Below are 22,769 nucleotides of genomic sequence, written 5' to 3' on the forward strand. Positions count from 1 at the left end.
TATGCTTCAGCGTTGGCTATCAGTTCAGCTGCTAAGCATCCGTTTCCTTGAGTTGATGACGTCCCTGTGTAACAGCTATCAGTCGATGCTTCTACCGTCGACCAGTTAGCTGATACGGTTGTTACCTTTCTAGTATCGGCTACTGCCGATACAGTCCTTTGTTCCGTCCTACATCGACTGCACGGAGACGATGTATCGGAGAGACACCCATGATCTTAGGGTTCTTGCCATCGGCCGACCCAAGCTGATTTTGATTGCTTTTCCATATCGGTCACACACGGCCAATCGATCCTTAGTTTCTCTATCCTTATCCACACACTTCTATCAGTCGACTTATCGACTAAGAGATCGGCTGTGTATCTATCGGCCGCATACCCTCAATCACACTCCAATCGGCTATACGTCACTCAAGTGTTGTGTTGACGTAATCGAGTCGATATAACCACACTTAGTTACCTAGGATAACTCTTAAGCACATCTCAGTTAAGACACAACTGCTTTAGAAATCCTCCCCCTGCTGAAGTAATCGATGCTTTCATCGATCATCTAAGAACCCGATGTGCTCATCAATCGGCTAAACCCTCATTGTTTCCAATCAGCTCTGTTGTAACCCTCAACAAGTAGCTGTTTCTAATTGGTTGTTCCCCTGAAGCTCTGTTTAAGTTTAGCTTCAAATCTTTTTGGTTGTTATGTGATAGTGTGTTATATGAGTGCTGGATTGCAACTGTATTGTGAAGTCAGATAGTTTCATATGCACGTTTTGAATGTAATGTTGCATCGCATGTAGATATGACTACGTTCGGCAACGGTACCTGCGAGATCTCCCAGGAGTTTACGAAGGATATGTCTGAAGATCAAGTGAACGTCACCAAGGAATATCGCAAGCCCCGAACCAAAGTTCGGAAGATGTTAACATTTCTGACTTCAGACCCACCAATAAAGGCAAGCCCCGGACATAACCCACTATTTTAATTATACTGCAATCTATACCTATTTACGTATTCTATGCACTAAGTTCTTAGGAATTGCTTGAAAACCCTAGTTGCATTCTCCTAGAAACCAATGTGATGGATACTAGTACTTGAGTCCGACTAGCTGCTATGCTAATAGGGCCGGTAGAAGTCGGGTGATTTCCTGTCACTCGCGCGATATAGGAATTGTAATGTTTATATTCCTGCAATCACTATAAGGATGACGGACGGGAGGTTTATGAGGTATCATGGTTGAGGTGATACCCCGTCTGTGTTGTTGAATCTGTTAAGGTCGCAGCGTGTGGAAGTGTGGGTTAAGTGTTTGAAAGTACTAACCACATGCCGCGAAATATGGTAAGCGGTAAGCCTAGTAGCCAATCGGCCCGAGGAGTGGACATACCTCCCACCACTCGTCTTGCTTCTTCTGGTTACTTAGTTCGACGTGTAGGCATACGTGTTGCTGGGCAACCAGGAGTACGGGTTTTGTAGTCGCGCTACAGACGTACGTCCTGCACTTTGGAAGTGCGTATGACCTGCAGTCGCTTGTGGTGGATCTGATCCACGAGTCGGAATGAAAGGTAAACGGTTGCTTCGGAACGACTCTGTGGTGTTCCAAGCGTGTGAGTTAGGTTTACCTTGCAAGGTTGAATTTCGATTCAGGAATCGTCCGCCTCTCACGATGAAATGAGACTGCTTATCCCCTTTTCCACATAGAGTAACAAGAGCAATATTATGGTTATCAAAGATGATGCTTGACCAAAGATTATACCATGCTTGCTTAGATATAGGTGCTTACTTAGAATGGATAATTAACTAGAATCTGAAAGCTAAAACTTGAAATTAAGGATCTACTCTTTGTTACTTTTCAGCTGAAACTAAACCCAGAACAATTATAAGCTTTCATAAGTCTAGTTATGGGCTAAGTATACCCAACTCCGGGTAAGCCTTGCTGAGTATTAGTATACTCAGCCTTGCTAGTTGTATGTTTTTCAGGTAAAGCCTTTGAAGACCCTACTCTTTCCTTGTCATGGCCCTGTGCTTTTCCAGAAGATTGGTCCGAGGAATGGGATCCGTCCCCGACCAATACTGATGATCTCGAGTGATGTCGTGTCTGGGCTTAGCATGACATCCACCTTGACGACGTGTTGTAATTCTTCGCGTATGTTTTCCGCTGCTTTTAACCCTAGCTTTACAGTTTGTAATCTTTTCTCTAAATTTGAAACTTCATACTTCTTTTTGGAAACCCTTGTTATGTAATTCTCTATGATGTAAAATGTGATGGTGAATGTATCTCTGGACTCACCGTCGTGTGAGGTAACCTTATTTGATCCTGTGTATCGGTGGTTTATCGGGACGTTACCCGACAGGCCAAGGGATTATACCGTTTGAAGCACGTTGGAGCCCTCAGGAATGGACTCACGTACTTGAGCCGGTATAATTCAGGTTGGTTCTGCCACACGTAGACTTATTCTCTTTAACTAATCCTAACCTAACACGACACGAATCTTAACTGCTTTATTTCTAATTTACACGGCCTTACTGGCCTCAATCATCCGCACAGGGCCCGATTCGCAAGCTTGTCGTGACTGCCTTCTAAGCCCATCTTGCTCCATGGCCCACTTCTGGTCCGGTTAAATTATGGTGATAACAGCTGTACTGGGAAAGGCGCGCGACGTGGCCACGCTCCCCCCCCCCCCCCCGCGTCTTTTAGTGCATGAATCGGGGTTGATTTAAATGAAACTCGAGAGGTTTTGTAAGAAAAAAATGATATTAATTGCCTTAGACTACAATTTGATTCAGTTAAATATAAAAATCTTTATATAAAATTATCAGTCCTTGAACTGGGCCATCCATACGCCCGATCCGACAACCGGAAAGGTGCGCGACATGGCCATCCTCCCCACCATCTTGACGGATACGGGCCTAGGGCCACTAGGGCCACGGCCCTAGGCGTGCCAAAGAAAACCGCTTATACCCAATGTAATTTTCTATGTCCCAGCAAAAATTTACGTCGAGTGGCCCTAGTCTCATCCGGTCCAAGTTCTTTCGCAGCCCACCGGCCCAGCAACTTGTCCCGGAGCCGAGCGGCCTGTCTCTGCCTGCGCTCACCCCAGCACCGCAGCCCCAGCTCATGTGTCGCGGAGCCCCGAGCGCCGCCTGCCGATCTGCCCGACTGCTCCTAACACTAATAAGGGTGCGTTTGGTCGGGGAACGAAGTAGAACGGAGTCGTTCCATCCTACTTTTGTAGATGTTTGGTTGGAGAGCGAAGTAGACTTGTGGAGCGGAGCGGCTCACGACAGTGAATATTCTCGTCAGATGCCGAACGAGCCCGCTCTAAAAAATTGGGCGGACGGAGCCGCTCCGCTCCGGACTCACTCCTGCCTCGCTCTCCCGTCTCTGTGCACAGATTCTACTTTACTTAACTCCTCAACCAAACACAGGATGGAGCCGCTCTGTTCCAGTTCACTCTGCAACTAAAAAAACAAAAAACAGAACCGCTCCATTCCAGTTTACCAAACATAGAACAGAGCGACTCTATTCCTAAAATCTAGACGGACCCGCTCCATTCCACTTCGCTGCTTGACCAAACGCACCCAAGCGGATGAGCGGGCGAGCGGGGAGCGGCGACCTTTATTCATTCCGGCGGCCAGGCGGAGCACGTGGAGGAGGCAGAGCGCGCCCGCGCATCGGCCAGCGGCTGGGGCACGGCGCCTGGAGGCCGGCACGGACGCACAGCGCCTCGCCTAGAAGACCAGAACATTGAGATCTTTTTTTTTCTCCCGCTCCTACGCCTGATGAACCTTCCGTTGAACTTGGACAATAATCAGGGAGTGTAGTGCAGGTACAGCCTGAAACTTGGACAACATCAAGAGCTAGTAATACGGGGATGAACCGACTCGGCACTGGTTAGGTTTTTTTTCAAATTTTTCTTGAGTTTGTTGTACAATTAGATTTGGAATTAGAGATATAATCTAAATCATACAATTTAAGTATTTTTGGCTATCGCTGCTGCTGAACTATCGGTACGTGGATTAGTTTGAGTACTTTAAGCACTTAGATAAGTGGTTCTAGAGGTGAAAACCTGCCACTCCGCCATGGCGTCATTTGGTGCGTGAATCGTATTAAGAGATATATATCTAGAAAAAATTAAGTTAAAATAAATTATAATTTAGGATGAACGTAGTAAGGTGATAGCAACAAGATGGAAAAATAAATTCAGATTGTTTTGATTTCGTTCCACGAACGCTTGTGAATTTCTTGTTAAATACGTTTTTACTCTGGTCAGCGGGAGAGAGTACAAACGTTCTCGAACAGTCTCGTCAGCCGTCGTTCCGTTCGGTTCGAGTCCGCTTGCACAGGCGCGAGATGGCCAGCCTCGAGCGGCCCCGCCGCCGCCCTCCGCCGGACCCCGCCGCCGTGCTCCGCGGCCACCGCGCCGCCGTCAATGACGCCTGCTTCCATCCCTCCCTCCCGCTCCTCTTCTCCGGGTACTCTCCACTCTCTCCCCTCTCCCCCAAGCTCTAAACCCCTCCCCGATCCTCCGCAGCGGCCTCGTGCTGCGAACCCCTTCTCCTAAGAGTGGTGTGTAACGTCTCCTCTCTGGTGCTGCTCGCCCAGCGCGGCCGACGGGGAGCTCAGGGCCTGGGACACCGCGAGCCACCGCACCGCCTCCTCAGTCTGGTTCGTAGCTGCCCCCCTCCTGCTACGACGGGTGGTTCGATCGGGCGTTTTGATGCGATTGCGTGGGATTGTGTAGGGCTCATGGCGGGACGGCCGGGGTGTACTCGGTGGCTGCTGGTGCCGGACTGGGAAACAAGATCATCAGGTTAGTGCGTAGATGTGAATGTGAATTTCGTCAGGAATTGCACAAGCCTAGATGAACTGTTTTTCTAGTTAAGACTAGATACATGTAATGTAATGGATAGTAGCTATGAAGGGAAACTTATTTGAATCAGTGTAATATTTTCATGTATGAACTGCAACTCAGAACATAGCTTTGTCGAATTGTAACTGTACCAGGAGGACAATTCAACCTCCCAGTGATTTTAAGATTTATTTGATCTGGATCCCTATGTAAAATGCCCCTTATAACTAGACTATTCATCAATCTGATTACACATTTCAGACAGCTTCAGCACATTGCATGTTACAGAGATGCCGAGTGCAGCATAATTTTGGGCATTGATCGAATTTTTATATTTTTGGTGTTGATACTCTGATGCAGCCAGGGTAGGGATGGAACTTGTAAATGCTGGGTGATTGAAGAAGCTGGCCTCTCACGGTATGACTTCTTGTCCGTGCACTCTGCTAGAAGATGGAACAAAAGTTTTGTTTGGACACAATATGCAGGTCCGTGCATTTCCGTTTTGATAAAGAGATTTGAGATCTTTACCTTAGAGCATAATCTGGGACATGATTAGTAAGAAATAAACTCTGACGAACGTCAATGTCAAAGGAATGTGCACATATACACATAGACACATGATGTTTTGAATGTTACAAGTCTTAAAATTCATCAATGGAGTCTTTACTCGGAAGCTTCCATTCTTATCCCTGAATTGCAGTGCCGCGGGATGAATTTTCTCATCCATTCTTTTTAACTTCTTCTAGGAGGCCCATATTAACAGTCAAAACAAGCACATACCATTTCTGTAAGATGTCACTTGTAAAGTCTCCTTCTTTTACCCATTCCGTGAGATCGGGCTCAAGCTGTGAAACTAGTGATGCAGAGCCACCAAGAGAAGCCACTGAAGAAAATACAGAATCTCATGTTGTAAATCCTACAGAAGGTCCCCAAGAGCATGGAGAAGGTATTGTGCAATCACTCTGGTAAAGTCAGATAACTCTCTGTTGGTTCTTTCTCATCATCGACTTTATTATGTATTGGTTTACTAGGCATTACCTCTACTGGACAAAATATGATGGCAATTGCTGGTCAAGAATCATCCCAGGTTAGTCCATGACTGTGTTACCTTTTGTGCAAAAGTTGATCTATTGTATGAAATTAGTACCGTAGAATACTTGGATGAGCTGATGCAATACAGGAAGCTGTCTGAACTTTTGTTTTATTTAATTTTCTTACCATTATTTTCATTTGATTCGTTAACTGAAAAAGAGAAAACCCGCAGGTTGAACTTTGGGACATTACAAGTGCAAGGAAGATAATAAGCTTGCCACAATCATCAAGCGCTAATACAAAAGATCACCCTACTAAGCAAAAAGGTCTGTTTTCAAGTGCACCATTCCAGCTGTAGTTGTTTTGTCTCACGACAAAATATGTGTTACTATCCTGAACTCATTATTTGTAGAGCCTTCAGATATTTACAATCCTAAAGATAACCAATTGGTGATAGTACTAAGAGATGCATTAGTGAAAATGATTATATCTCTGACTTGGATGATGGTATTTCCTTATTTCTCCTTAAATTTATCTGTTTGTGAAAAAAAATATTTATGGGTTATGACACTGTTTTTCTTGCTTCTGTTATATGGGGTATATTCAAGATTATAACCAGCCATTGGACACTTTACAGAAAGATACTCGACTCCTACCCTTATCCCAGAACCTATTGTTTTTCAGCAGCCCTTAAACTTTTCCTGTGGAGCCTAACCCCTCTGGCATCACTAGACTCTGGAACAAGGATGTATATAGATATGATCTAGGATGGATCCCCCTTCAATAATTTGATACTAGAATGTGGTGTAGTGCTCAATATTTGCAGGGCAGTCATTAAACTCCCTTTGAAGTGTTCAATATCATTATATGTGCTTCAACTGATTGATGGTAACTTATTCTGTTGATTGTAGGACTCTGCATGGCTGTGCAAGCTTTCATCCCCTATGAATCTGCAGGCTATGTGAATATTTTGTCAAGGTTAACATCCGGATTTAGCTTTTGCAAGCCCAATTTGTCCCTTTCTTTGTTTGGCCTCTGTCCTGATCTTAATTGCTTGAGGATTAAACAAGTTACCTTGGCTTCTATGCACTTCCACTATTCACTCTTTGGCCACATGCTAACTGCTTGGTCTAAGAAAATCCTGTCATATGCAGGGATGCAAGTGGGTACCCAATGGTGTTTTATGGGTCAACTAAATAATTACGATGGCATGCCATCCTAGTTCATTTCTCCTCCTAAATTAATTACGCACAATGCCATTCTAGTTCATTTTATCAAGTTTTTGAGTCGACCCAATGACCCAAAATAAATATAACTTGCATCCCTACATATGCTTCTGGGGGTGGTTATAGCAACCTTTATATTGGATTCGCAAGAAAAATATCTTTGCACAGTCATTATTGTTTAACTTCTATTTTTGCTGAACTTCTGTTGGATTGTTGCTGCTGAATTTCGTTTTCAGTTTACGTAATGGGTTAGTAACAAAGCTCTGGTTTTATTGGAACCAGTTACGAAGATGGAAGCACTCTCTGGTGGGATGTACGAAAGCCTGGGTTACCTATATCTTCAGTGAAGTATCATTCAGAATCAGGTCTCATTGTGACCGCTCTCAGTGTTACATCCTAGCTGTTTAACTTCTATTTTCCAATAATAGTTGCTGGAAAAGGCATGATCTAATAAGGTGCTGGTCTGCAGCTTTATCCATTGCTATCGATGCGTCTTGCAATGGTGGAATCTCAGGAGGCGCTGATGATAAAGTAGTCATTTTCACGCTTGATCATCCAAAGGTTTGCCCTTGAATATTCCCTTTCCTTGCTACTTGTAAATCTTTATCCTTGTCATGGAAATCACGTGCTGTGGCCTGTGGGTAATGATCTTCGCTTTGTACTTGTTTACTACAAGTCTGATTGTACCTTGTATTTCTTGTGGGTTCTCAAGTTTATCTTTGTCAATGCATCATTAGTTATTTTCTACCAAGTTTATGTAAATGTCATAATACATACACGAAGTGCCTACAAGATTTTATCATGGCACATGATAAACATGTTTTGGGGCTAGCTAAATTCCATTGATTAAATTTTTGTATCTAATGAATGTGCAACATTATGTATTATTTCCCTCCGTTTTTTATATTTCGTCCTGTTGTGATAAGACTTTGACCAACAATTTACCCATTAATACATCATTTATGTGATATATAAAAATATAATCATGAGTAAGTATTTTTTAATATGAATATAATAACATCAATTTTGTGACACATAAATTATGTATTAATAGAGTAATTGTTGCTCAAATGCTTTTCCTAACGAAATGAAATAAGCCTGGTAATTTCTAATGGGAGGAGTATGTGTTAGTCTCTATACAGAGCTGCAGTTTTGCTATTCCGGTGATAATGGTCAAAATATTCTGCATATCTGGTCGGATTTATGTTTCTGGTGAGGTCGGATCTGCAAAATGAGCTACTCTTGCCTGCTCACTTTTGGCGTTAGTGTGACTTAGATGGTGATCTCAGGAGAGGGAAGCATTTAGGGATGGATGGATCATGGATGGGTTGCCAGCTGACAAGGACAGGTTGGACCATCTGCAGTCTTGACCCAGGCTTGGCCTTAGGGCATCAGTAGTGTTGGAAATAAGGGGGTCGTAAGCCACATAGGGTCGACCTCATACACTCCGGTACCGGTCTTAAAGGAGGTCTCAAGCGGAAAAAGCTTGAGGTCGGCCTCAAGCTTCCGACCCAACCTCAACCAGTAAAAAATTGATTTCGCTGGCGTCGGTGCCACTGTCGTTGCCGTTGCCACGATGAGGAAGATTAGAGAGGGGTGTAGAGCTCAGCCTTGAGCTGTTGCAGCTTAGTGGTGTCCATGGCCTGGATCCGCGCGGATGGCTCACGTGCGGGCTCGGCGAGGAGGCAGCGCGAGGGACGTGAGAGGAGGCAACGCCGCCAGGGTCTCGCGGAGGCTGACGCCGGCGGCCCTCGTGCCTCCACTGCTCTCCTGTGAGTCTCCGGCAGGGATCTGCCTCCCAGCAACCGCCATCAGAGATGGTGCCCCGTTGCTGCGCAGTCGGGACGGGTAAAGGAGGCCGCAGCAACGGGACCTCACCCCTAGGCAGGCGCGCGCACGGCGGGCAGCCCGGCGCTAGGAGAATGACCGGAGATGGGGAAGAGAGATGGAGAGCAGGAGAGACATCAGGAATCCGGTGGAGAGAATGAAAGATTTTTTTAGTCATGAAGCGGGGCCCACCTTTAAGACCCGTTCGGTCTCATACACAGCAGACCCGACCTCATCCCACCGTGGGACCCACAATTAAGGCCGGTTAGACCTCATACACTCCGGATGCCCTTATTGACCACAGGCCAGCCAGATCCCAGGCAGGCCATGCTTCTGAGCCCTGCCTCTGCATTCTGCAAGCCTGCAGCAACTCCATTTAATCTGCTTGTCACTTCTGTTATAAACGTCATCTTGACTCCGAGATATAGTGTGTTGTTTTAAGAAAATCTGTGTGCGTGCATTTGCACAGTGAACCACAACTTTTGAATTCAGGTCTTGTTGCCTCACACTATGTTGTCATGATTTTTTTTCCCTTCTGATTACAGGGTGCATTTACTCTTAGAAAAGAGATAGAACTTGAGCGACCGGGTATAGCTGGCACAACGATTCGGCCAGACAACAAGATCGCTGCAACCGCCGGTTGGGATCACAGGTTTTCCCCCATTCTTGGCTTTTACTGTTTATACTGTCGACTAGGGGCAGCAATTAAACCTATTTAAGTGGTGTTCCTGTATCAACTTGTTAGTGATTAAAAATGATCCTAGAGGCCACTGAGAGAATGTGGAGGACTCCATATTGTAATCTCTTATAGTTGCTGGATTTTAAGTTTGCAATTGTTGCATTTGTGTGATTCTTCAGTGGTTTTACTCTTGCAGGATTCGAGTGTATAACTACAACAAAGGAAATGCTCTAGCTGTGTTGAAGTATCACAGTGATTCGGTATGCAACTCGTTGATCTGATTGTGTTCCTAACCTTCTTTTCATGTTCTGTATGTCTTGCATAACTTGGCAAGTTGATATGGATGTTACCTCCATGAGCTATTCTCCAAATTCAGAAAAAAAGAATTATAACATTACCATTCTCTCATATCAGAACCTGCATATAATTTGCATTTGTTCCTGCTTGGTGCTAGATTGATACTCGTTTGTCAGTCCAGTTACTACCCCACATCCACTCGTCCAATTTCTGCTGACCATGCAATTCTAATGCTTCTCTTTCTTGCTTACAGTGCAATGCGGTGACTTTCTCATCTGACTGCAAGCTGATGGCTTCCTGCTCGACGGATACCACGGTTGCATTGTGGGAGCTCTATCCCCCAAAACCCCAAAGCAAATTAGACGCCGTGAAATCGGATGAGGTCTCCTGTTAATTTATTGGGACTTCAGTGCTGAAAAGTGGATCAGTGGATGTTACCTCTTTGTTTGTATGAGGGAAATATTTGAGGGGTTTTTTTTTGCCCCGCTAAGCGCGATGTTTCTGCCTACTGAAATGTTCATGCGGTGGGTGAAGTGAAAATCTGAAGTTATCGCAATCGTGTGATGGTGAGTTTTTCTGTCATGGCTGACGGTGATCACACAATACAGCAGGAAGTCATGATAGGCAAACAGGTAAATTTGCAAGAAACAGTGCAAATTTCTCTTGAATTCCCATATAATCCCAGGCGGCGATCAGAGCTACATGTCGATAAAGGACAAGCACGTCAGAAGTTGCAACCCAGGCAGCTGAGAATTATTTGGACAGAAAGAACCAAGCAAATATTTGGACTGTCACTACAGACACCAACTTATGTCTTGCCATAACATTCAGGCCATGGCTCCATTCGATTTCCTCTGGCAGCATAAACGGCTACCAACCAATAATCATGTCAGGGGAGAACCCTACAGGTCATAACATTATCAGCATTAGGCGCTGCAGATTTTGCTGATTCGTCCTGTGATATTACAGCACACATCACAATTCACAATTCAGGGTGGGCAAGAAATTGCTTCGCAAATCCGTTACATCCACCATTGCGATACGATGTGCTCGCAGTAGCAGAAGATTCAAGCTGCAACCACGGGTCCTGGTGATGGATCATCCGGCGAGTGGGTTTGCGTGGATGGTGACGCGGTTGAGCCTGATCTCTGCGAGCGGCCTGTCCCCTGGGCCGGTCTGCGCCTTCTCCATGAGGTCGAGGACCTCGAAGCCGTGGATGACCTTGGCGAAGACGGTGTAGTGGCCGTTGAGGTGCGGCTGCTTGGCGTAGGTGATGAAGAACTGGCTGCCGTTGGTGTTGGGCCCGCTGTTGGCCATCGACATGATCCCCCTCGCGTTGTGCTGCCCACCCATCGAGCACAGTCAGTGGGCGGCGGGGGAGAAGAGAGATCATCAATCAGATCAGTGGTACCTTGAGGGACTCCCTGAACTCGTCGGCGAACTTGGTGCCCCAGATGGAGGTGCCGCCCTTGCCGGTGCCGGTGGGGTCGCCGCCCTGGATCATGAAGCCCTTGATGTTGCGGTGGAAGACGGTGCCGTCGTAGTAGCCGCTGGCGCAGAGGGCCAGGAAGTTCTCCGCCGTGCGGGGCACCTGGTCGCAGAACACCTCGCACTTGATGTCGCCCAGGTTCGTGTGCAGCGTCACTGACTGCAAGCAAAGCCATCCGCCCGTCGATTCGGTCAGTCAGGGAGAGAATCGAGCCAAGGAGAGCGAGGGAAGGAAGGGGGGAGAGGCTCACCATGGCTCCGGCGTGGGGGGGAGAGGGGAGGCGGCGAGGCAGACGACGGGTGTGGTGTCTTGTGCTGTGCGGGCCGAGCGGGGAAGGTGTAGACGAAGAAGGAGGCTGCGTGGGCTTGTTGGGCCCTATCGGGCTGGGCTGGGCCACCGTATAGGCAGGGATTCATTTCTTGTGAATGCGCAGATACCTTTCATCACCATTCAGGTTAAAACCTGGCTTGCCCCTTCTCCCTCTACCTCTAGCCTGGACTAGTTTGGAGAAGCCACAGACACTGGAGAAGCCAATGGGGATCCGGAACTCCACGACAACCTTTGCCCAGAGCTGGAGCAGCACCCAGGGCCGGCTGGTGCGCGTGGAAGTCTTCGTCCTCTTCAGCGCCTTGATCTGGATCCTCGTCGAGTTGCTTGGCTCACGCCGGCGGCGGCATAGCCATGAGTTCTTCCGCTGCTTCGTGTGGGCGGTGTACACGCTCTTCACCGTGCTTGGCCCCTACACCATCGGGCTGCTGCAGGACGGTCCATTCCGTGACCAGACGTTCGTCCTGTGGGGCAGCATCCTCCTCCTCATCCAAGTGAGTGCCGATTCCCTCTCGGTTTACAGCATCCATGACATTGAGCAGAGGAAGAGGGTGCTTGTGCAGCACGTGCTGCAGATCGTCCTCGTGCTCTGGCTGATTGTGAATAGCAAAGGTCACAACACATGCTACACCGCAACCGTCTGGATTTTCTGGATTCAGAGCGTCATTTTGACATACAGAAAGTCCGCGGTTTTGAGCAACGCGAGCAAAAAAGGAGGTTTGCTGAAGCAGTCGAAAGTGGTTGCTGATTACATGATGATCGAGCATAAGCTGATACTTCCGGACGTCGCTCCGAATCCTAAAACCATGGAAGGTTACAGGTACATATTCCATGGTGAAGAAGAAGTAGCTTCCTTGCTTCCCACGGCACCTGAATATAGACAGGGGCCTGGGACCAAATGCACCACCATTGATTCGGTGTGGCGATGGATCGAGGGTCAGGACGTTCTCACCACGGGAGCTGTGGAAACAATAAAGGATGTTGCGCTCTCCTTTTCGTTGTTTAAATTGTTGAAGCGCAGATTGTGTGGATACCGGATCGGGGAAGCTGGCCGCGCCAAGACATTAGATTTCGTGCTTTATGGGCTCATCTCTGAAGAAGGTAACTATGGCCGTGCTTTTGCAGTTATAGAGGACGAGTTGGCATTCCTATATGATTTCCTCTACACAAGATACGACACCAAGAATTATATGTTCTGGTTCTTGACATTTGTTAATGTTGTAGTAACTGTTACTGTTTGGAATAGTATCTCTGGAGCATTTAGCCGGCACTACCATCGTAGCAATTTGGAACAGAGAGTTCATGGAACCGATGTTACTCGCTGGGTAACCATTGTGCTGCTTATCATTGTTTTAGTATTGTCCTTTTTACCTCCCACCATGGACCGGAGGTGGGAAATAGTGGACGAGCTCCATAGCCACAAACAACCCACGTGGGAGACAGCGATGTCTCAACTTTCTAGAAATGGTAGATCAGAGATTTTGTGGCAGAGAGCATTTGGGCAATACTCCCTGCTACTGGACTTCGACTACCACTCGTGGAATGTGCTGCCGCTCTTGTCACTGGGTCTGGTAGACAAAACAAGAGAGGGGCAGAAGGCTGGGAGAAAGACCATGCTGACACGTGAAATCATCGAGCGCGTCCTTTCTGGGTTCAAAGAGAGCAATGGGCAGCTACACGATGGGCAGTCGGCTCTGGCCAGAAATCAGCTGCTAAGCCAGTTCTCATGGGCCTGCACCCTGCCCACAAACATCCACAACATTCTCGTATGGCACATCGGGACGACCATCGCCATGGATGGGCACCCGGTTCCCCGAACCGGCGACCACCGTGTCGCCAAGACGCTGTCGGACTACTGCGCCTACCTCGTAGCTTTTGTTCCGGACATGCTACCCGGCCATGGCTACGACACCCAGCGCATCTTCGACGCCGTGGTCATGGAAGCTCGGAAAAGCCTCACCGGGTGTGACACTGTGAGCAGCAGGTGTGAGAAGCTGACGATGATGGCCCTCGCAAGCGACAGCAGCGGCACAATCCTGGAGCTGGGGGGCAGGCTCGGGAGAGAGCTCAGGGGCGTGGTTCCGGAGGCGCGGAGGTGGAAGGTGCTGGCCGACTTCTGGGCCGAGTTCATCCTCTTCCTCGCGCCGTCAAGCAATGTTGAGATCCACGCCGAGAAGCTCGCCGCCGGAGGGGAGTTCATGACCCATCTCTGGGCACTGCTCACACACGCCGGCATTCTGGAGCGCCCCTCGACGACCGACGGTGCGGGAGGAGGTAACAATGGTGCCCCTGCACGTGATTCGCCTGTCTGAGCAATCAGAACATTCTTCATCTTCCGCCCGAGTAATTGATTTATTATGAATGTTCGCTCGTCATATTGGAAGTTAATTTGGGTAAAGTACAGGGTGAATCTTGTTTTCACATGACTGCGTTTGTATGTTAGCAGTGTGCTGTTTGTGTATGAATAAAGCAGAGTTGCTGTCTGATACTACTGTTATGTGGCTTCTCATGAACATTCGTCCGTTACATTTGAAGTCAATTTGGGTACAGGGTGAATCTTGTTTTTCACATGGTCGTGTTGTAAGCTAGCAGTGTGCTATATTTTGTGTAATAAAGTGGAGTTGGTGGCTGATTTGCTTTTGTGTGGTTTCTCAGCCGAAGGGGCATTCGCTAATTCGTTGTCCCGGTTGTGCAATGTTTGGCAGGAACTAGCATGGAATTGAACGAAATATGGTTCAATTCCCAGCCAATCCCTCCCAATACACGTCAAACCGGAACAAGACCTTGGTTGGACAAGATTTGTGGTGGAATACAGCAGTCCCACAAATAGTTACTTTACTACAGCTGATGCACTAATACCTGATTTCCAGAGTTTTGGTGGGCGTTTAGAAACTGTAGCTGATAGCTAGAGCTGAACCTCTGTCAACACACATCAAATTTCAAGGTCAAACATCAGACACAGAACATCTCCTAAGGAATAACGATGACATTATGAGAATCCAACTAAAGCTTCAAAACTAGTAAGAAGGTTCTGTCGATATCTCATTTCTTCATCTCAAAAAGACCTTTTCTTTAATTCCTTCCCCAATTACTTGGCCCGAAAAGACATATTGAGTTGCCAGAGGCATTTTGGTCACTCGATATGTTCACTCCACAAGTACGGTAGATGTCTCCCCCTTCTTCCAAGAAACAAGTAAAGATTGTAACACATAATTCTTTCATTATTTCCCCGCCCCTTCATTGACTAACTTGTTTTGTTCATGACCCCCCCCCCCCCCCCCCCCCACACACACACACACCCAAAAAAATAAAAATAAATCACTTTCAGTCGCAATGTATAAACAGCGTTCAAAACCCTGGCACATGCAGGAACCATTGCTTTACAAAACCCAAACCTGAACTACTTATGTAACCAAAGAACCAAAAGAAAAATAAAAAGGAAAAAAAGAAGACAGGATCCGGATGTAAGGATTGGCTCAGCTCGGCGCCTCAACATTATCACCAGATGAGCAATTCGTCATCTGAATCACCTACAGTGCTACAAAGGAAGCAACTGAGAGCAAGAGGGTGTAACCATCCAGAGTGCCGCAGCATCATGGCTCATCCGAAACAGCGGACAGCTGACCAATATGAATATGTTTTCAGAATACTGCTCATCCTTCCACCAGTCAAGGGGCTTCTAGCAATTGCCGGTTCCTGTAGCAAGAAGATGCTCAATGTCTATGACCCAAAATAAATGGATTGCACAATTTTTTCCTGAGCACCCCTGCATTCCACTGTGGAGCACCCTGCGAGATATGATTATTTCAATACCTCAGGGGTTTGGAAAGAAAAAGAACCTAGTCTTAACTGTTTGACCTGTGGCTATCAGTAACCCTCCTGAGCCTTTCCACCAAGACAGGAATGTCCTCCTCACTCAATGCTGTGAAACAACACCTGAACCATCCAGGCTCAATGCAATGGCATGATGAACCTGGAGTGACATTGACCTTTGCCTCCTCCAACAGCCTGTCCCAGAGCTTGCGTTCTCCTTTCTGGCTGTAAGACCGGATGTACCTGCTCATGTCTGCCCAGCAATAGAACCCTCCGCTGCTCTTGAAGCATTCAATCCCCACTTGTTTCAAAGCATCGACAAACAAATGGTACATTTTCCGGAGCCTCTCTCTGTTAACTGTTAGGTATTCTGAAATGAACTTTTGGTCTGAAAGCATGGAAACAAGCAAGCGTTGTGTTGGAGTTGACACTGATGAGAATCGAGCAATTTTAGCAGCAGCTGCCACAATGTTTTCATTGTAGGAATATATCACTCCAACTCGAAACCCAGCAAGAGATAGGTCTTTTGAGAGTCCATATATGATGTGAACCCTGCCTTTATCAAAGTCTTCTAGCTCATCCACAACTTCTGCCACACTGACAAATTTGTCACTTCCGTATGTTGAACCAGCAAATATTTCATCAGAAATGAAGTGTATGTTCTTCTCTGCGGCAAATTCTAGAAGATCATGCAGTGTTTCCCTTGGCACAATGCCTCCTGTTGGGTTGGAAGGGTTAGATATGAGAACCCCACGAACCCTTACTCCTCGCTTCTTTGCCTGTTTGTAAGCTATTTCGAGAGCAGTGATACTAATGTTAAAGTTATCAGTGCTACGGCACGGAACAGGTATCAACTCCACGCCAGTTCGCCATTTTATGTCCCTATCCCAACTGCGGAAACAAAAGTGACGAGGTCAGCTCATCACTTCAAATCAAAATCGTGCATAGAAATGTATCAAGAGAGTGAGCAAAATTACCCAGGGTAGTAAGGTGATGGGACAAGAAATGCATTCCCTGGATCAGCAATACAGAAACTCAGTATTTCCATTGCAGGAGTTGCACCAGATGTAATCACCATTTGAGATGGATCAAAGGATACTGATTCATGCATGATTTGCCTCATGAATCCAGCAAGAGCCTGAAATTCATATTTGGAAATTAATTATCACACCGAAAACCAAAACAAATTGGGATTCATGGAAGTAGAGCACAAAACATGTACTAGTCCCACTTTCCATGCAGCGTTCATAATTCAGAACAGGTTACTTAGATTCCCTGAATGAATAAGCTGGAATTAAGTTCTTTACAGCAATGAGCGAAAACGGAAAATAAGGTAAAAGGGAATGTTTCAAATCCAATAAGCAGAACCATATTTACCGACTTCAGTTGGGAACTAGGTGTTTTAGCAGCATACCATTCAACATTAAAAAAAAATTCGTACGTAGCAGGATAATACAATGTAAAATCTCACGTCAGATTCACAGCAGTTAAAGGCACAGAACATGTAACTAATACTTGAAATATTCACAACTTTAGGAACAAGCTGATCAAAACAAGGAGGTCTATCAAATCGAGTCAAGATTTGACAAATAGTGCAATTCCAGCCACCAAGGATCCCATATGCCTAGAATGACAACCAAGAAAAAACAGAGCTGGAATGGTGACTCTTTGTCCCATTCCCATCTGCTTCAGATACCATGTATATGGCTACGAAAAATCAAAAGGAAAAAGAAACGAACAAAATTACACAACACCATGAAAAAATAGGAACAATGATACCCCACACCAGGCTTAGAGGCTAACTCCAGTTGTCTTGTTTTACAACAATTCAATGATTAATCAATACTGTTCTCTCTGATTGAGGTACCAACAACACTGTCTCTAGGATAATCCACCGAATCAAAACAGTAACCTAAAAAGTGTCGATACCACAGGAACTTTTTCTGAAAGAGGAAAGAAAAACTAAAATGATCCACACATGAGAAACAATCCATCATACTACTCCACAGGTTGAATGAAGCAGTACTACCGTCTACACCATAAGTTCTTAAGATTGGCAAAAACTTTTCTGGTCGATGGAACCTAGGTGGCCAATTCCAAAGCAAAGCAAAATTTGGCCAGACACAGATCGCATCTTGCAGATAGAATCATGGAATGAGAAGTTTTATGGACGGAAGAACAGGAAGGGAATCAAGGCGGATTCCGTTAGCCTACCATCTTCAAGTCAAGTATCCCGTCGTACGGCTGGTAGGTGGCGAGCCCCCGGATGGTGAGGTCCCTGGCGTCCTCCCCGACTCCCGCAATCCCGTCCAGCATCGCCGCCCCCGCGTGCTCCTCCATCCAGCGGCCCACCAAATCCAGCGACAGCTGCGCGTATCCATCATTACCTCTGAACAAACTCCTCGGAGGAAAAAAAAAAGGAAGGAAGGAAGGGGATAACGCGATTCCTACGTGGTTCTCGGCGAGGCCGAGGTTGATGAGGCCGTCGGGGTTGGACGCCGGGTGGTACGGGTCGTCGGCGCATCGGCGGAGCCCCGCGTAGTAGAGTGAGTCCTCGTCCCCGGCCCGCACGACTGCGCCGCGGGCGGAGAGCGCGGGGAGCGCTGCGCGCGGGGTGAGGAGGCCCCGCGAGAGGGAGCGGTGGATCGGGGAGGAGGCGGAGTTGGCGTTCCCCGCGGCGGAGGCGGAGCCCGGCGGGGACCCGGGCGCCGGGGGGCGGTTGCGCTTGATGTAGAGCTGGAGGAAGTAGAAGAGCGCGCAGGGGATGAGGGAGCCGAGAACCAGGCCGCCCCGGCCCTGCACCACCCCCTGCAGCGGCACCACGATGCGCATCCCGCCGTCCGCGCGCGGCCGCGCCGCCCGGTCGCGCGACGGCGAGGGCTGCTGCTTCTTATTGCGGGCTGCGGCGGGGCCGAAGTCGTTGTCGTTGTCCCTCATGGGCGCTGCCGCGGCGGCGTCGTGGGGGGCGCGCGGCGGCGCCGGGGCGGCATAGGGCGGGGGTGGCGCGTGTGGTGGTGGGCGGGACTGGGTTTGGGGGTTTGGGAGGGCGGGCGCGCGGGGGCCAACTGGCTGGCTGGGTGGTGGTGGTGGCGGCGGCGGCCGAGGAGAAGCAGGAGAAGGGGGGGGTGGGGGGGGGGGGGCGGCGCGGTGGGGGGACGCCGGGCTTGGCGTCTTGCTTGCCGCTTCTGGCGCAGGGCGGTGGACGAACGATACGATACGAACCCCGTTGGCTCGGCTCAGGTGGGGGGAGGCCGTTGTCCATTCCACGCCAGCCGACCGTTCCCGAGTTCAGCATCCAGCCAGCGAGCCAACGGAACGGAGCCGACCGTGGGTGTGCTAACGGTAGCCATCTCTGTATTGTACGGAACTAACCGTGCTTAACGACTAATGACACTGTCATTTTTCTTTGAACGATCACCTCATGTTGCAGCCTACCCGGCGACGCCAGTTGCCCGCTTGGAGTGGTGGCTGTCGAGTTGCTTCAGCAAGGACAAGCACGCATGCACACGGCACGCAACGGTGTGGTTGATGAATGATGATGCGTGCTCCTCGCTCCGTTCCGTTTTCTTCGTGTTCTTCTTCTTTCTCGCAGCACCAAAAAAAAGAAAAAAAAACCCATCGAACTCTCAGCTCCGTTGGTCGCAAGGAACAAGAGAGGCAACGAACGATTCCGTCCCAGCTGCCGCTCTTGTTCGCATCGGAGGCAGCGAGCGACCTGCTGAGCTAACAAGGGACGGAAGGGGACGGGACGGGGCGCACAACTGTTGCGGAAAATGACGAGGCGCGTTGGCCGTTTCCGGCCGCCGAGAGCCGTGGCGCGGCGGGCACGGCAGGAGGGACGGCGAGGAGGCACCAGGAGCTGCGCTCCCCAAGCTGGTGTGGTCTGGGCCGTGACCTATGCGGCCCCCCGTTTCTTGTTGGGTTGGCGATCAGTGACGTCACAGGTGGCACAACTGACGCATCAAGACATGAACACGCAAAAAAAGGTCTCTTTGCGTCCAGGTACATGCTTACAACTACGTAGTATTTTTATGGAACCAGCTGTTGTCTCTGAACTGAAGCACCCGCCGAAGGTAGCAAAGGCGAAGTGGAGCAAACGGAAAGAAATGAACAGAAAGGATGAGCAAAAATCGTTAACATTGGGAGCTCAGATTAACCAAGCAATAGACCCTGGTATTCCTGGGCAGGTTCATTGAACCTGCATCACACTCGAGAGAAGGAAAAAAAAAAGGCAAGGAACAATCTAATTTGTTTTTTTTTTGTCCACAGCTGGTTCAGCCTGCCATAAAAATACGAATTTCCTAGGGCAAAAAATGCCGATGCCTCCTCGGCCATCTGAACTCTGAAGAGCACTAGCCAGTACTGCGCACGTACCGCCGGCTGTGAAACTGGAACAGAGATTACTACTTCCGTTTTAAATTGTACATCGATTTAGTAAATCTAAATATATAGATTTTGCTATGCGTCCAGATATACATTGTATCTACGTAGATAGCAAAATTAATATATTTTAATTTGTAAAAATAATCTACAATTTAGAACGGAGTAAGCATTAAGTTAACAAACTAAAAACACAGTGCTTGCGGTAACTACAAGCTCTGCTCTCCTCGGCTGGAATAAGCGAAGCACCGGCTGGGGGCACCCAGAACGGCAAAGAATTCCAGCGAAGATATTTTTCTCTCTGTGTGCGTGTTTCTTTGTTTCTGATTGGACGAGGAATCTGGGTCACACGATCGGATTGCGCTCTTGCCTAGTATCTGCGTCCTGTCCAGGCCAGAGGCCACGCACCCACACGCATCCCATGGCGCGGGCCCTGCTCAGATCTCCCGTCGTCGGCGGGCGGCCGCCATCGGCTCCAGTAGCTCTGAATCTCTGATCCTCCATGGACCATGGATTTGATCGCTGATGATGACAAGCATCCGCGGACAACGGAGCGGACGGCCCTCATTCCACTGCTCGGCGTTTCCGTCGGGTGTTGTTGTTGCCGTCCATCCATGCATGACTGGTCCATGGAACGAACAACACTCGGCAGGCCGCGAGCGAACTCGGCCCTTTCGCTTTCTTCTTTGCAAAAGGCGGAACACCAACAGGACAAAAAGCATCCGGTCCGGTGCGCGTCATCCTCCTTTCGCCTTCCTTCTCGTGTCGCCGGCTAAAGCTGCCGCGGACCGGACTCTCCGGTTACGCAGGGGATTAAATCGTGCTCTCTCTCCTCTTTTTTCTTTTTGTACTGCTCTCTCCTTTCCTTGTTGGTGTGTGTAGTATGTGCGTGCGTGAAGCATCTTCCGTTTGTCCCCCACGAGACCAGAGACAGCTGCAGCTGCACCGGGTGAAACGGAAATCGAGCATGCGGTTCCACTTCTTCCACCCTTGGCCCAGTCCAAGGCCCATCACCAGCCGAGACACTTAGATTTGGCCCAACCGACGCGCTAGGCCGCTGGGCCGTCCAACAAGCTGTCCGACCGAGCTCTCCTCCTCCACTCAGGGGCCCGTGGTGTCTGTCGCCTCCTCCCGCTGCCACCAGGTCCAGCACACGCACAGCAGGGGGCTACAGCTCCTACAGATTTGGTCCAGTCCAATCAGCGCGCAGCTTCTGGCCTCGACACTGTGCATACGGTACGTATCGCCGCGCGCCTGCGCGTATCTTAAGGCGGACCTAATCGGATGATCGTACTCGTACCTGCAGGCGCCGGTTCCTCGGATCGGACCGGGCCCACGGATCATGTGTTTTCCTAGTGGGCCGTGGAATGCCATTTTAGCCCACCTATTCTCCTCAATTAGTCAGGTAAAATACCATAGTTGCTCATCATTTCATTTTATAAAGGATCTTGGATTGGCAGGTAACCCAAATCAACTACGGCCTGCAACGGAACCGGCGCTGCCTGACCTTTTCCAAGAGACCAAAAAAGACAGGGCAACAGCACCCCTGCTCGCGCAGCCGTCTGAAGGGAGGCTCGTACAAACGACTCGTCGCGCCCGTGCACGTGGTGTGCCGTCCCGTCCGCGCGCACGCCGGCCTGTGGGCACGCGACGCCTGTGTACCGGCTCGGGCGTGCCCGCCGCGCCGTGTGCGTCTGTCTCGTAGCGTGCAGTAAAGGGTCTCGTCGTACGTGGACGCTTGGCTGCACCCAGCAGCCAGAGCCAGCCTCGTAACTGAAAAGGCGCGTGCGTGTTCTGACGCTTTCAAGTGTCAACCAGCCCTGCCAAAAACAGCCGCGGCAGCAGCAGGGGCGTCACCGACTGCCAAAGTGAACAGCGTACGCAGCCAGGTACTATGCCAGTATACTTGGACAGTGGAAATACGTGCGGTTTTATTTCAAAAAAGAAAGAAATACTTCGTTCGGATGCATCAGGATTCAAAAAAGCTCGGATGGGCGCGTCGGGCTCCGCAAGCGCCCGGATCTCGACGCGTGCGGGCGCTGGGATGCTACAGCTCGTAGACTGGAGCGTAGGCAGCGCCACGCCACGGAATGGAAGGGAAGCCGACAAGCGCCTGCTGCCCGCGCGCATCGGATTCCTGCGCGCGCCGGCCGAGGCAGGCGAGACTGGAGCAACCGGAGGCCGGGGCCGAAAGTACGGCCCTACCCCTGCTCGCCTTCCCGTTGGGGGTTGCGGGCGAGCCGTTTGTTTTTTTCCCCTTCTTCCGAGTTCCGACGCCGCGGGACGACAACTCGACAAGCCCAAGACTATTCGTGCGCTGCCAGATGGAAAATGGGTGGGGCCGGCCAGCCCCGAAAAGAAGTCAAGTGCGCACCGGCATTTGCAGGGGAGCTCCTCCCTTTGCAGATACCACCCTGCCGGCTTGCCTTTAGTGCTGAGCATGTCAAGCGCTCGCGATTGGCCATTCCCGGCGTTGAATCCGTTTTAAAAACTGTCGCCGTACCAATTTATCATGCTACGTTTAGAAGTTTAATTTACTTTTACAACTAAGGGTGCGTTCGTTTCCTACCCTCTAAATTTTAGATCCGTCACATTAATCTTATCATTTAGAAGTATTAAATAAAGTCTAATTATAAAATAAAATAAAATACCGGAGAGAACAGCAACAGCAGTAACTTCTTGACACCTACCGCGTCAGCTGCCACTTGTTTCCACATTACCGGCAACAGTACTGTGCACGATTCGATGGTACGCTGCATTCTCCTGTGCCGCTGCAGCCGTGACCGCTGGTCCTCCCCCGAATCCACCGTCCAACCGAAAAACCGGAAACCACAGGGACCCATACGCAAATGTCCGCCCCCG

General features: G+C 48.9%; 4 protein-coding genes across 5 annotated transcripts; 2 read left to right on the forward strand and 2 right to left on the reverse strand.

Moving 5' to 3' along the window:
• Window positions 1-3,604: 3,604 nt before the first annotated feature.
• LOC112890017 (protein DECREASED SIZE EXCLUSION LIMIT 1) lies at window positions 3,605-10,454 on the forward strand. Of its 2 annotated transcripts, none has more exons than XM_025956844.1 (14): window positions 3,605-3,883; window positions 4,259-4,460; window positions 4,591-4,653; window positions 4,730-4,798; window positions 5,198-5,322; window positions 5,538-5,783; window positions 5,869-5,924; window positions 6,102-6,195; window positions 6,781-6,847; window positions 7,378-7,460; window positions 7,565-7,656; window positions 9,468-9,574; window positions 9,798-9,861; window positions 10,152-10,454. In XM_025956844.1, exons 2-14 carry the CDS (start codon window positions 4,339-4,341, stop codon window positions 10,290-10,292), a joined length of 1,329 nt encoding a protein of 442 aa, XP_025812629.1. In that variant the 5' UTR covers window positions 3,605-3,883; window positions 4,259-4,338; the 3' UTR covers window positions 10,293-10,454. The 2 variants fall into 2 exon arrangements, with proteins under 2 accessions (XP_025812629.1, XP_025812630.1); XM_025956845.1 differs by having other exon boundaries at window positions 3,606-3,883; window positions 5,198-5,254; window positions 5,584-5,783; window positions 10,152-10,292.
• Window positions 10,455-10,654: 200 nt separating this feature from the next.
• LOC112890018 (peptidyl-prolyl cis-trans isomerase CYP18-1) lies at window positions 10,655-11,772 on the reverse strand. Its single transcript, XM_025956846.1, has 3 exons — window positions 11,638-11,772; window positions 11,310-11,546; window positions 10,655-11,239 (listed from the first exon to the last, which is right to left on the reverse strand). Exons 1-3 carry the CDS (start codon window positions 11,638-11,640, stop codon window positions 10,997-10,999), a joined length of 483 nt encoding a protein of 160 aa, XP_025812631.1. The 5' UTR covers window positions 11,641-11,772; the 3' UTR covers window positions 10,655-10,996.
• A 148-nt stretch (window positions 11,773-11,920) lies between these two features.
• Window positions 11,921-14,026, forward strand: LOC112890649. The gene has a single exon (XM_025957502.1). The coding sequence runs from the start codon at window positions 11,921-11,923 to the stop codon at window positions 14,024-14,026; it is 2,106 nt and encodes a 701-aa protein (XP_025813287.1).
• A 951-nt stretch (window positions 14,027-14,977) lies between these two features.
• On the reverse strand, window positions 14,978-18,592 carry LOC112889739 (probable aminotransferase ACS12). Its single transcript, XM_025956505.1, has 4 exons — window positions 17,979-18,592; window positions 17,742-17,894; window positions 16,505-16,665; window positions 14,978-16,418 (listed from the first exon to the last, which is right to left on the reverse strand). The coding sequence occupies exons 1-4, from the start codon at window positions 18,462-18,464 to the stop codon at window positions 15,560-15,562; spliced, it is 1,659 nt and encodes a 552-aa protein (XP_025812290.1). The 5' UTR covers window positions 18,465-18,592; the 3' UTR covers window positions 14,978-15,559.
• Between the last annotated feature and the right edge of the window lie 4,177 nt (window positions 18,593-22,769).

The sequence above is a fragment of the Panicum hallii genome, chromosome 4, assembly GCF_002211085.1.
Source record: "Panicum hallii strain FIL2 chromosome 4, PHallii_v3.1, whole genome shotgun sequence".
NCBI classification, from domain to species: Eukaryota; Viridiplantae; Streptophyta; class Magnoliopsida; order Poales; family Poaceae; genus Panicum; species Panicum hallii.